Source organism: Astatotilapia calliptera, chromosome 4 (genome assembly GCF_964374335.1).
Source record: "Astatotilapia calliptera chromosome 4, fAstCal68.1, whole genome shotgun sequence".
NCBI classification, from domain to species: Eukaryota; Metazoa; Chordata; class Actinopteri; order Cichliformes; family Cichlidae; genus Astatotilapia; species Astatotilapia calliptera.
This window is the reverse complement of record NC_137425.1, coordinates 18,327,544-18,338,699: the sequence shown is the minus strand read 5'-3', so window position 1 is coordinate 18,338,699 and position 11,156 is coordinate 18,327,544. Positions and strand designations below refer to the sequence as shown.

The following is an 11,156-nucleotide window of genomic DNA, read 5'->3' as shown; positions in this document are numbered from 1 at the left end:
TTATTAAATTTGACACCCTTGGCTGAAAAAAAAAAAAAACAAGACCGTGACTTCCTGGGCCACGCTCACACGAACACACTTGTCTGCTACCACTTCTGCTGCTGTATAAATAAGACACTGGAACAGGAAACGCAGAATACCTGAAACTCAAAAGTCAGCCTGCTTTAAGCAGAGCAGAAACGGATCAATTGTGCTGGCAACTTTTGACAACTGGTAACCCGAGCGTGTTCACTGAGAACAGCAGAGGTGGAAGAATCAGAGGTACAGAGCAGAGAAAGATGTTATTGGTGCAGTGTTTCTGCATGTGCGAGGTCCCATGGTACACACAGGATTTTAAAGTTTTGCAATAAATAGCTGAGCAATATTCAGATAAAAGCAGAAAAGCGCAAGTAAATGACTGCAAAGTGTCATAAAGTGTCAAAGTACCATGAGTGGCCACACCTAATGAGGCTCAGAGACACACAAACATGTCATTTATGTCAAGAGACCCTCCTTTACGTATCACGTCAGGTAAGCTAACAGTGACCCCTAGTGGTGTTTTCCCTCAAGTGCTCTTTTATGGCTGGCAACAGCAGGGCATGTATTATATACTCTGCAGCCACTTCATTAGTTACTGGTTTGGAGCCACTATTGCTTTTTAAGCTGCCTTAATTCAACAAGGTGCTATAAACATTCCTCGCAGATGTTGGACCATACTGACATGATAGCATCACACAGTTGCGGAAAATTTGTCAGCTGTACATCCATGAATGAAATCATCCGTGTCACCACATCCCAAAGATGTTCTAATGCACTAAGATCTGGTGACTGTGGAAGCTATTAAAGTATAGTGAACTCATTGTAATGCTCAAGAAATGTTCTCATTCTCTAGAGATGTCTGTGTGGGGACAAGCTGAACAGATCAAAGTTCATAGTCACTTGAATCACCTTTTTCTCTGTTCTGATGCTCATTTTGAACTTCAGCAGGTATTTTTGGCCACATCTAGATGCCTAAATATGTTGGGTTGCTGGCATGCGATTGGCTGATTAGATATGTGTTAACAAGTAGTTAAACAGGTGTACCTAATGAGTGCATTTGGTCCAAAAGCGACACAGACACGATATTCAAGATTTCAAAGTAGCTGATATATTTATTTCAGATCAGTGCTGCTGGTGGTCGTCTGTTTATAACAATCTCAACACAATATCAACCCAAAGGCAAGACTCGCAGCTGCCATTCAGAATACAAGAATCATACCTGATACGTCTCCGGAAGTGAAAACCAGCAGCTTTATATTGCTGAATATACAGTTTGTGTATATACAATATATGTTAAAGCAGGACACACTTGGAAGACTAAAGTTCAAACTTTTGCACAAACAATGACCGTGGAAGGACAATTAAGAGAAAAAAAAAAAGGCAGCGTTTGTAAAAAAGCTTTACAAAATAAAGGAAGACAACATGCAACCTGGAGTCTGCACAAGCGGCAATGAACTGAGGGATAAATTGCTGTAGGAGAACTCAGCAGTACAATCTACACAAGAATATAACTACACTTTAAAGTCTCCATATGCCGCCATTCTGAGGTGTGCTGAAAGCCCTTCTGACCTTTCCAAATGATAAGAAATAACGATGATTACTCACAGAAAGCTGGCCAAATCTGAAAAGCTATCCCCCACCCAGCCCCATCTTTCCAGTTTAGCCTTTAGTCCACAGTAAGCCGGCCTTTTCTTCTAACCCAAAACTAAAGCGGTCAGGTGGAACAAACAGTTCACGAGATGGGACGTTTCAAGAGGCAAAAAGGTGTTGAGCGGTGCGATTTAAAATGAACAGAGGCAATTAATACATTATTCACATTCGTGCTTCTGAACCTTGCAGCTCGGGGCTTCTTTTCATAAATCTAACCTGCGCACAGTCACCCAGATATACACGTGTTGAAACACCCTGCAAGCCTCTGCAGAGGAAGCAAAAAACCAATATGAGAAAATCAAATGAGGCATGTCTCCTCCTGTGTCTCACACACACACACACGAACACATAACATGATTATAGTCCTAAAAGCTCTGTGCAAGTCAGTTAATACAACACTGGGATATGAAGGTGAGTACTTTAAAATGGGGCTACGGGATGACTGAGATGTGCTGAAAACTCTGTTAATGAAATAACCGCTCCGGGGCTCCCGTGAGTATTTAAATCTACGCTCAGGCAGCTCTGAGTAGCTCTGTGAAATGATCGCATTTAATCAGTCTTTTCCCTCCCGTCAGCAGCGAAGCACAGGAGCATCGGGTTCAGTTCACATTATTATCAAAAAAGGATCCAGATGATGTTCACATGTGGGGAAGCGTTTCACTTCTAGTTGCAACGGATACAATATATATGAATAAAGGGATCGATCCTGGCCTAAGACTTCAGAGCCCTCTTCTTTATCCCGTCTTCTGCCACGAACTCTCACTGCATCTAAAATACAGACGTTTGGAGGTGAGATGTGAGACGTGAGGAGGTAGATTAACACACACACAGAAACAAGACCTCGACGAGGCCGCTGCACCAACCTGTCCCTGCTGGGGATTGGCCGGCTGGCCGGAGGGCTGCTGTCCTGTTTGTCCATAGTACGCAGCCTGCTGCCTGTAGTACTCCGCCCAAGCTGCGCTGTAGTCCTGCTGGCCTCCCGTTGTGGATGCTGAACCACCTCCTCCTCCTGCTGCTGCTGCTCCTGGAGCTGCAGCTGCTGTACCGGGTATAGAGCCGCCTGCCTGGGCTGAGAAACAGAAACAGACACAGACATGAAAAATTAAACAACAACAACAAAATTACATAAATTACTACCTAACATATGCAACATACTCGTACCCATCTTCTTGTAGTACTCCTCCCAGGCCTTGGTGTAGTCCGGCTGGCCCCCCGGTGTCTGTGCAGCCTGGGTCTGGTCACCTGCGGCTTGGGCACCTCCAGCCTGGTTTGCGGGGTACGGGGCTGGCGCAGCCCCCGATGGCTGCTGGTAGTACTGAGCGTAGTAGGCCGCCCAGGCTGCATTGGGGTCATTGGCTGCTGCCTTGCCTAGAAAAGACGCAGGGTGGAGGGGGTGAGGTCCTCATAGGGTGAGGGTGAGCCCCTGCTACTGGCCTGGAGACCGGGCTTGGAGACCAGGGGGAGGAAACAGAGACAGGGTTAGAGCCAGAGCTGCTACAGATAAAGACACCGCATCTCATCACATTTCCATCAGAACTCCTGTTGACCTTCTCAGATTAAAAAAAAAACAAGTATAATGAGAAATAAGTGCGAGGGCTGAGCAGTAAACACTTAAAATCAGCAGAGGTGGTGAAGCCAGCAGTGACTCACTGGGGTCATGTGGTGGTTGAGGCTGCCACTGCTGGTAGGTGTTGCTCCAGCCCTGCGAGCTGTACTGGGGAGGACCTGGAGGACCACCACTGAGGAAAGAAGAAGCGCTTTCTTATTTAAAAAACCAAAAAAACCAAAAACATCTCAGGGTCATCGTCAGTTCTCTGAAATCTGCTTTAAAGCTGCAGCCACTCACTGTGGAGGTCCAGGAGCCCCAGGCGGTCCGGGGTTGTAGGGGTTTGGGCTGTAAGGAACCATTGGCCCAGCAGGACCTGGCCCAGCTGTCCCCGGGCCCACAGGACACAGTGGACCCTGAAACACATCACATGATGCCACATGCCGAGTGTTCTTCTTGATCGGTAACTTAAGAAATAATAATTAAGAATAATGATAATCTAGAATGACAAGCACCTCGATCTTCTCCTCAATGAGCTGCTTGGCGTGGTCGATCTGCTGCGGGGACCCACGAATGATAAAAAGCTTAAAGTTGGGGTCTCCGTTGGGGGGTGGCTGTCGAGAGATTTCCACGAATGCCCCCGTCTGCTGGTTGATGGACTTGACGTTCTCTCCTCCTCTGCCAATCACAAGCCCACACTTTTGGGCGGGAATAGAGAAGGTCATTTCCCCTCCGGGGGGACCCCAACCGCCTTGTCCCCCACCTCGCCCCCTATTGCCTGAAGGCATTCCTGGAGGACCTGGGGGACCCTGTGGACAATTATACCACATTACTTCACATATGCCCAGTACGTCACAGCCTCTGGTGATTTTGCCTCATCTGACTACGTTAAAAACAAACAAACAAAAAAAAAAAACGAAACAAAAAAACAAGGCTAAGCACTTAATTTATCCAAATATTTATGGACGTTATGATGTGAGGCCTTCATCTATTGATTTATGATGTTTTAGAGTGTGACAGCTGATCCGTACCCCCTGTCCCTCCTCTCTGACCCGGATGCTCTGCAGCAGGTCGTTGATGATCTGAGCCGCGTGCTCGCAGCGTTCAGGCGGACCGCTGATGTGTGCGATCTTATCTGGACCGGTCCCGTCATCTGGAAGGGATTTAAAAGTGCATTAAGCGTTTGGGATTAACACTAAATGAAATCAATCAGGTCAGCTTCCAGCACCGGTCAAAGTGAGAATTAACAGCTTTCTGTAAATTAGGATCTCAAAAAAAAGTGCAAAGTGGTAAAAAACAAAAACAAACAAAAAAGAAAACACGCTAAAGGGTCATGCCAGGTGACGTTCTGATGTGACCATTGTTCTTGTAACACTGGATCTATGCAGGGATCCTTCTTTATCTGATTTTCTTTTCAACATACAAGTCAAATCAATAGAAGAAGAAAAGGAGCCAATTTTACCAGCTCTACACAACAGCTTACGCAAAAGGCAATCACACTGCCTGAGTAAAAGATTCACCTGATACAAAGGGGCAAAGTACAGCAGATGCACAGGCTGTCAGGCTAGACAGCGAGTTTGTGACGCTTCATTTGTAGGCAAACTTTTACCCCCTCAAAAAATATCACTGCAATGGAGAAACCTGGTAATTATGTGTTTTAGGGCTTGTACTTCCAGGGGATTTGTGCCACCTAAAGACTCTCTGATGGATGGCAGTGCCAGCTGCCAGCATCTGTTCTGGTACTAATAACATTCATATTGATTTTACTAAATTTACTAAATTAAGTGGTGGCAGCTAAATGAGACCAAAACAGAGGAAAGCAGAACGTCAGCAAATGCGAAAGACGTATAAATGAAGCCACAATGCCGTCGTCAGAGCGTCCCACCTTGTTTGAACTGTATCCTGACTCCGGCATCATTCTGAATTTTCTTGATCATCTCTCCATTGCGTCCAATGACCACACCCACCGAGTGTCGTGGTACTGGGATCTAATATGACAAAAAAAAAAAAAACACATCTATTGCTTCCTCTGTTTGTGATTTGGTTAAAAAAATGTTTTTAAAAACCCTCTGCAGTCACTTCCAGTCTTGCTCCGACACACAAACTTACATCCATGCCGCCTCCCATTCGGGAGCTGAATTCGCTTCTTTCGCTGTAGCCGCCTTGGTCTCTGTCCCTCAGAATCTCCTGCACCATCTCCTGGGCTTGCTGAAAAACCATTAAGGATCAGGAAGCTCGGCACTATGCCACATTTACTTAGACACAATAACAGGACTTTAAAGTTATACCTGGACTTTGTATGGGTCTCCAATAATGCGCAGAGGCTTGTCAACGTTGGGTCCCTGAGAGGCATCCTGGATTAGGATCATCTTGACCCCTGCACGCTCCTGCATCCAATAACACATAATGAAACATAATTATCAGCCATACGCACTTGAAAGTGTTTACCTACACTGGAGTTGCCTCCACTTAGGCTTTTACTGGCACACTAACAGGCTAATTTGGCTATTTTATATACAGTGAGCTTAATGTATAAGAATTATACTATCTATTATAAATTAGAAACATTAATGGCTTTAAAATGAATGTTGTGCTCCTCTTTAGTCCCACCCTTGCATGGTGCATGGATTGCTGCTATAAAGCATCAGGCTGACTGCTTTCAGTCTGCAGGAAAGCTCATGATCTTGCCCTGATCCAGTGTAAGACAAACCCAATTAAAAACCTCACATTCCTGTAGGATTAAATTAACTCAGACCTTTGCTGCTATTTTAATGTGAAAATACTGACTTTAAGAAAAAGGTTCAGATTTGGCCTAATCAACTCTGGTTGGGTCATGCTGACTTCTAAAAATGCTGAAGCAAAAAACACGAAACTTACCTGTAGCTGTTTGATGGTCTCTCCTCCCTTGCCGATGACTAGGCCGGCCTTGCCGGCTGGGATCATCATCTCATGAACTGCGCCGTTCTGCCCGTTGCTGGAGTCATGATAAGAAGAAAGAGGGGGAGTACCTCTTCCTCGGGAGACTATCTCATTTAGCAGCCTCTTGGCTTTCCTAACCAAGGGAGGAGCTGATTGGTTACTTCATTTAAGAAACACATCACTCTAGTGTTTAGAATTAAGCACCAGACCGTTAAAACGCTTCCACATAAAACTGCAATGAGTGTATTTGTATGACGTCTAAAACTCACTGTATGGAGTCTTGTGTCCCTGTGAGGGAGACGTTTCTCTCTGGAAGACCTCCACTGTCTGCACAAGCAGAAAATGTTCATATTTAACAAACTGAGCATAAAAATAATAATAATCAGAAGAAGTTTACACACACTCATCCTGGGCATGAATGTCATGGTAATTTCAGGCTTTTAATCATTTCTTTGAACTGTTCTTTATCCAGGGTGGTTAGTGACTGTACAGCATACACCTTTAATGACTTAAAAAAATGTAGTTTCAATATTTTTTCGATTTTCTACAATCCACACAGTCTCAAAAGTATAGATAAAGTTAAATGTCTGTTAGTGAGTTGTACCTTAACCGGATGCTTTTGGTAGTCATCAAAAAACTTCTGGCAAAATTACAGCTGGATATCTGACCACGCTTCCTGACAGAATTTAGAAGAGTTCATTTAAACTTGTTGGTTTTCTAGCACAGACTCAGATTTTAATCTTAAAGCATTAAGCATACAATAGGGTTGAGATCAGGGCTTTGGGAAGACCATTCCAAAAGTGTCAGCCTGCTTTTATCTATTCCAAATGCAGTTTTGATTTGTGTTTAGGATCATGGCCCTGGTGGGACACCCAACTGTGTTGGAGTTTCACTTATCTAGCTGTTGATTTGAGGTGAAGTTGAAGAATTTGGAGATAGTCCTCCTTCCTCATTATTCCAACTTCTTTGTGCAATGTACCAGTACCACTGGCAGCTAAACAGTCTCAGAGCATGATACTACCACCACCATGCTTGACATTACAGCGTTAGATACAGTGTTCTTAGGTGCCTTTACTCCTCCAAAGTAGTAAAGGAGAGGCCTCTTGTGGGAAGCGTGACCATAAAGCTTTTCTCCAGAAGGCATTCAGCTTGTCCATGTGTGGAAATTTGAGTAAAGCCTGAAGGTGTCCACTTTGGAGCAGGGGCTTCTTTCTTGGTCGGCACCCTCTCAGACTACGTCCACACTAGCCCGGATAGATTTGAAAACGTCGTTTTAGAAAGTCTGCGTTTTTGAGTGTCCACACTGCGACGGGACAGCTCTGTTTTCAAACGTATGCGTTTTCAAAACGCCGTCTCAGTGTGGACGGGAGGCCAAAACGGAGAGAAAACGATGCATTTTCAAATGAAAACGCATTAGTGTGGACGTAGCCTCAGTTCATGATGATGTAAAGCTTGTTTCACTGTGGCAGTGACACTGGTGTTCCAGCAGTCTTTTATGGCAGGCTTGAGTCTTGGTGGTTCCTGGGTTGTTCCTAAACATCTTAACCAGTTGCTTTTAAACTGAGGGTGACCGCTGGGGTCTTCTTCAGATCTTGGCAAAGTGGTGACATATCTGAAAAACTTTACTTCAGATATTTTTTGTTTGAATCCATGATTGTGATATCTGCAGTTGTTTAGAAATGGCTCCAAGAGACTCACCCACCTTGTGTAAATCTACAATTCTCCATCTTAGATCTTCACTAAATGCCTTTCAGTGAAGAACAGCATTAAGTGAGCGTATGTAAAGGTTTGACCCTATGTGGATTAGAGAAAATCCAAAATAAACCCAAACTTGTACACTAAATTCTTGTTTTATAAAGTAATTAAAGATGCATGCTGTACAATCATTTCACCCTGAAAAAAGAAAACCCCAAATTACACTGACATTCACGCCCAGGATGAGTATCTGTAGACGACGAGTGCAACCAGTACCTGGAGCTATCTGAACCTTGCAACCCGACTCTTGCTGTATCTTATTGATCTGTTCACCGCCACGGCCAATAACTGAAGAGAGAAGGTGGGGTTTAAAAAAAAGTGTGGTATACAGTACGTGTTAAAATAAAGCTGGGCTACACTCACTGAGTCCCACCATACTGTCTGGAACACTGTACTCCTCTGTGGTGGAGGTGGGTCTGATGCCATGATTACAGGAGGGATACAAAGGTGGGGGGAAAAAAAGCAATAAATCAGACAATAGCAAAGTCAGATTAATACACAGTCACCTGAGAGGTACGAGATCTCACCTTTGCTGTGCAAGAGCAGCTAGCTGTGCACCAATAGCTGAATGAGAAAACAAGGCAGGGGAGAGGTTTAGGATTACCAACGGACTAATGTGGAGGACGCAGACACCCACTGTTGACTGTAGGTCACAAATAACAATGCATGCAACAGTAAGATGAACTCACACAGCGCTTTGGCTGACTCCAAGTCACTCTGAGCAGCCAGCTTCTTAGTCTCTGGCTCATCTGTCAGAGGAGGAAATGAAATGAATGTTCATAGGAGACTCCCTGGAACTAAAATAATCACAAAGCGAAATAAAGGTGCAGTCACCAGTATTTGTGTCCTCTAGCTGTCGTTTCTGCGCAGTGAAGGGAAAACTATCTGGAGCAGTGCTGTTGTTCACAGGAGGACCAGCGTCGCCCCCGATCTTAGCTGCGATCTGAAACACAAGCAGAAGATTTGCCAGATAGTTCACTGTAGTGCAGCAGATCTACAGTATTACTGCTTTTTAATGATTTTTACACATTTTTCTGATTTCCCCCCAAGCTCCCTCCTTGGGGTTAACCCACCCCACCCACGGAAATCCTGGGAATGCCTCTGGCGTGACTGTAGTTTATTTTATGGATCAGATCCACCATTACATTAAGATAAATAGAGTATTTTTTTTAATGAGCTATGTGATGGATACTGATGTGTTTTCTATTCTTTGGCCTTGAGGCTGCAGCACACACCTGAATTATCCTGAAACACCTTTATATCAACTACTAACATTCATAATGTAGCTCAGCGCAGAGGAAGAAGCTGGTAGTGAAGTGAAGATAATAATGTTCTCTGAAGGTTTTCAGTGTTGTCACACTGGATATTTGGTGGGACGCTGAAACTGTCCGGCCTCAGTTAAAGCTAACGCTGACATGTGATGGATGAAGCGGCAGAGGTGTGCCTGACTGTAGACACATTCACCATGAAGTGTTCGAATGTCAAATTTAACCTGGTCTCAGGTGTGTCCGCCTTCATACATGCTAGCTTCTTAGCTGTCTGTCTCATCCCTGCCTCACCTGCCGGGCCCGCTGCACCGCGTCCGCAAACGCATCCTTCTTGGCGCCCCCCGCTCCGTTCCCCACAGCCGCCTGTCCGGGCAGAGGAGCCCCGGGGACGGGCGGAGGTACCGCGTTGTACTCCGACATGGTATCCAGAAAAGACCGAAGAGGAGAGAGAAGCAGAAAGCCGGGATCAGAGCTACGCAGGAGTGGGATGGGAAGTCAAGAAAGTGACGGGAAGGATATCGCCGGTTAGAGACACGACGGAGGCCGGCGAGGATCATTCGCAATTTTATTGTTGTTTTGGTGGTAGCTGATTTATTATCATAGAAAACATGATCAAAGCTCATATGCAGGATGTAAAAGAGACTTTTTATTTAAAAAAAAATAGTTGTGCTTGAGCGATTTAACAGCCTATCCAAAGCCCAATAACTTATGTTTTTTAAATAGATTTTGTATTATGAACAAAAAATATAAAAAGGAAAAGTAACCGAACTTTAATTGTGGTGGGATACAGGTGCAATATAGCAGAAATGAACTACTTTGGTCCAGCACTACAGTAAACATGGTTTAGGTATTTTCCACCTCCGTCCCAAGTTACTTACATCTTCCCAATAAGATGACTCTTGCTTAAAAATATAAAACTGCAGTCGACCTTTCAAGTCTGTTTTCTGAGTAAAGTTTGAGCCAAATCATGAAACACTTGAAATGCAATTATCGTAATAAACTCAGCAACCATTTCAGATTTTTTAAAATCAGCTGTGATTCTTATGGTGCACTTCTATGAAATGCGATCTAATATCAGCTGTACTTGTACTCCAAGTTTCTAGTATCGGAGAGACTTGGGCTATATGTGTCTTATGGACTTTGAATCAACACTGGGACAAATATTTTGTCATGTATTCAAGTAACTGTGAGTGGAGCTGTGGAACACGCAAGATTTCTTTGATGGCTTGTCGATTTCTAACATATCTCCCAGGAAGTCAATATAGGTTCTCCTCTATATTGACTTCCTGGGAGTCAATATAGAGGAGAACCTTTCCTGGAGTGTGAACACCTCCGAGCTGCTGAAAAAGGCCCAACAGAGACTGTACTTCCTGAGAATTCTCAGGAGGAATAACATCACACAGAAACTGCTGGTGTCCTTCTACAGAGCCACCATTGAGAGTGTTCTAACTTACTGCATATGTATTTGGTACACTAGCTGCACAGGGGCTCAGAGGAAAGCACTCCAAGGGATCATTAACACCGCCCAAAAGATCACTGGCTGCCCTCTCCCCACACTGGAAGTTCTACACAATGCCCACTGTTTTAAAAAGGCCCAAAACATCATAAAAGACACCTCACATCCTGGCCACTCCCTGTTTGCACTGTTGCCCTCAGGCAGACGGTACAGGGCAATCAGAGCAAGGACTAATAGACTCAAACACAGCTGTTAACACATCTGAATACTACAAAAAAATGTCCATCACGCCACTCTTGTGTTAATCCATGCACGGTCTGAAGCATGTGTGTGGGAATGTATGTGAATGTTTTACTGTTACATCTTATTAGTATTTTAAGTATTCTATCTATTTTATTTATTGAATTTTATTGTTTTATTTATATTTTGATATTGCTAGGGATGATGCAATGATCGGGGACCATTCTTCATTTCGTTGTTCTCATGACAATGACAATAAAGTTTCTGATTCTGATTCTGATCAATGACACCGTAAATTTGTAGT

General features: G+C 44.1%; 1 protein-coding gene across 4 annotated transcripts; it reads right to left on the bottom strand.

The window, feature by feature from the left end:
• Positions 1-1,103: 1,103 nt before the first annotated feature.
• Positions 1,104-9,701, bottom strand: LOC113020906 (far upstream element-binding protein 2-like). Of its 4 annotated transcripts, none has more exons than XM_026165210.2 (18): positions 9,448-9,699; positions 8,723-8,831; positions 8,578-8,637; positions 8,416-8,452; positions 8,252-8,304; positions 8,105-8,176; positions 6,403-6,460; positions 6,092-6,266; positions 5,503-5,601; positions 5,324-5,422; positions 5,100-5,202; positions 4,246-4,367; positions 3,730-4,023; positions 3,515-3,630; positions 3,319-3,407; positions 2,824-3,036; positions 2,532-2,737; positions 1,104-2,436 (listed from the first exon to the last, which is right to left on the bottom strand). In XM_026165210.2, exons 1-18 carry the CDS (start codon positions 9,574-9,576, stop codon positions 2,428-2,430), a joined length of 2,043 nt encoding a protein of 680 aa, XP_026020995.2. In that variant the 5' UTR covers positions 9,577-9,699; the 3' UTR covers positions 1,104-2,427. The 4 variants fall into 4 exon arrangements, with proteins under 4 accessions (XP_026020995.2, XP_026020996.2, XP_026020998.2 ...); XM_026165211.2 differs by having other exon boundaries at positions 2,830-3,036; positions 9,448-9,697; XM_026165213.2 differs by lacking the exons at positions 1,104-2,436; positions 2,532-2,737 and having other exon boundaries at positions 2,893-3,123; positions 9,448-9,701.
• Between the last annotated feature and the right edge of the window lie 1,455 nt (positions 9,702-11,156).

Excerpts from the sequence above, each read along its gene's own strand:
- LOC113020906 (XM_026165210.2), bottom strand. The coding sequence starts at position 9,576 with ATGTCGGAGTACAACGCGGTACCTCCGCCCGTCCCCGGGGCTCCTCTG. Across the intron at positions 5,203-5,323 it reads GAATGGGAGGCGGCATGGAT|ATCCCAGTACCACGACACTC; the intron begins GTAAGTTTGTGT and ends TTGTCATATTAG. Across the intron at positions 2,738-2,823 it reads CTACAAGAAGATGGGTACGA|CCCAGGCAGGCGGCTCTATA; the intron begins GTATGTTGCATA and ends TCTGTTTCTCAG.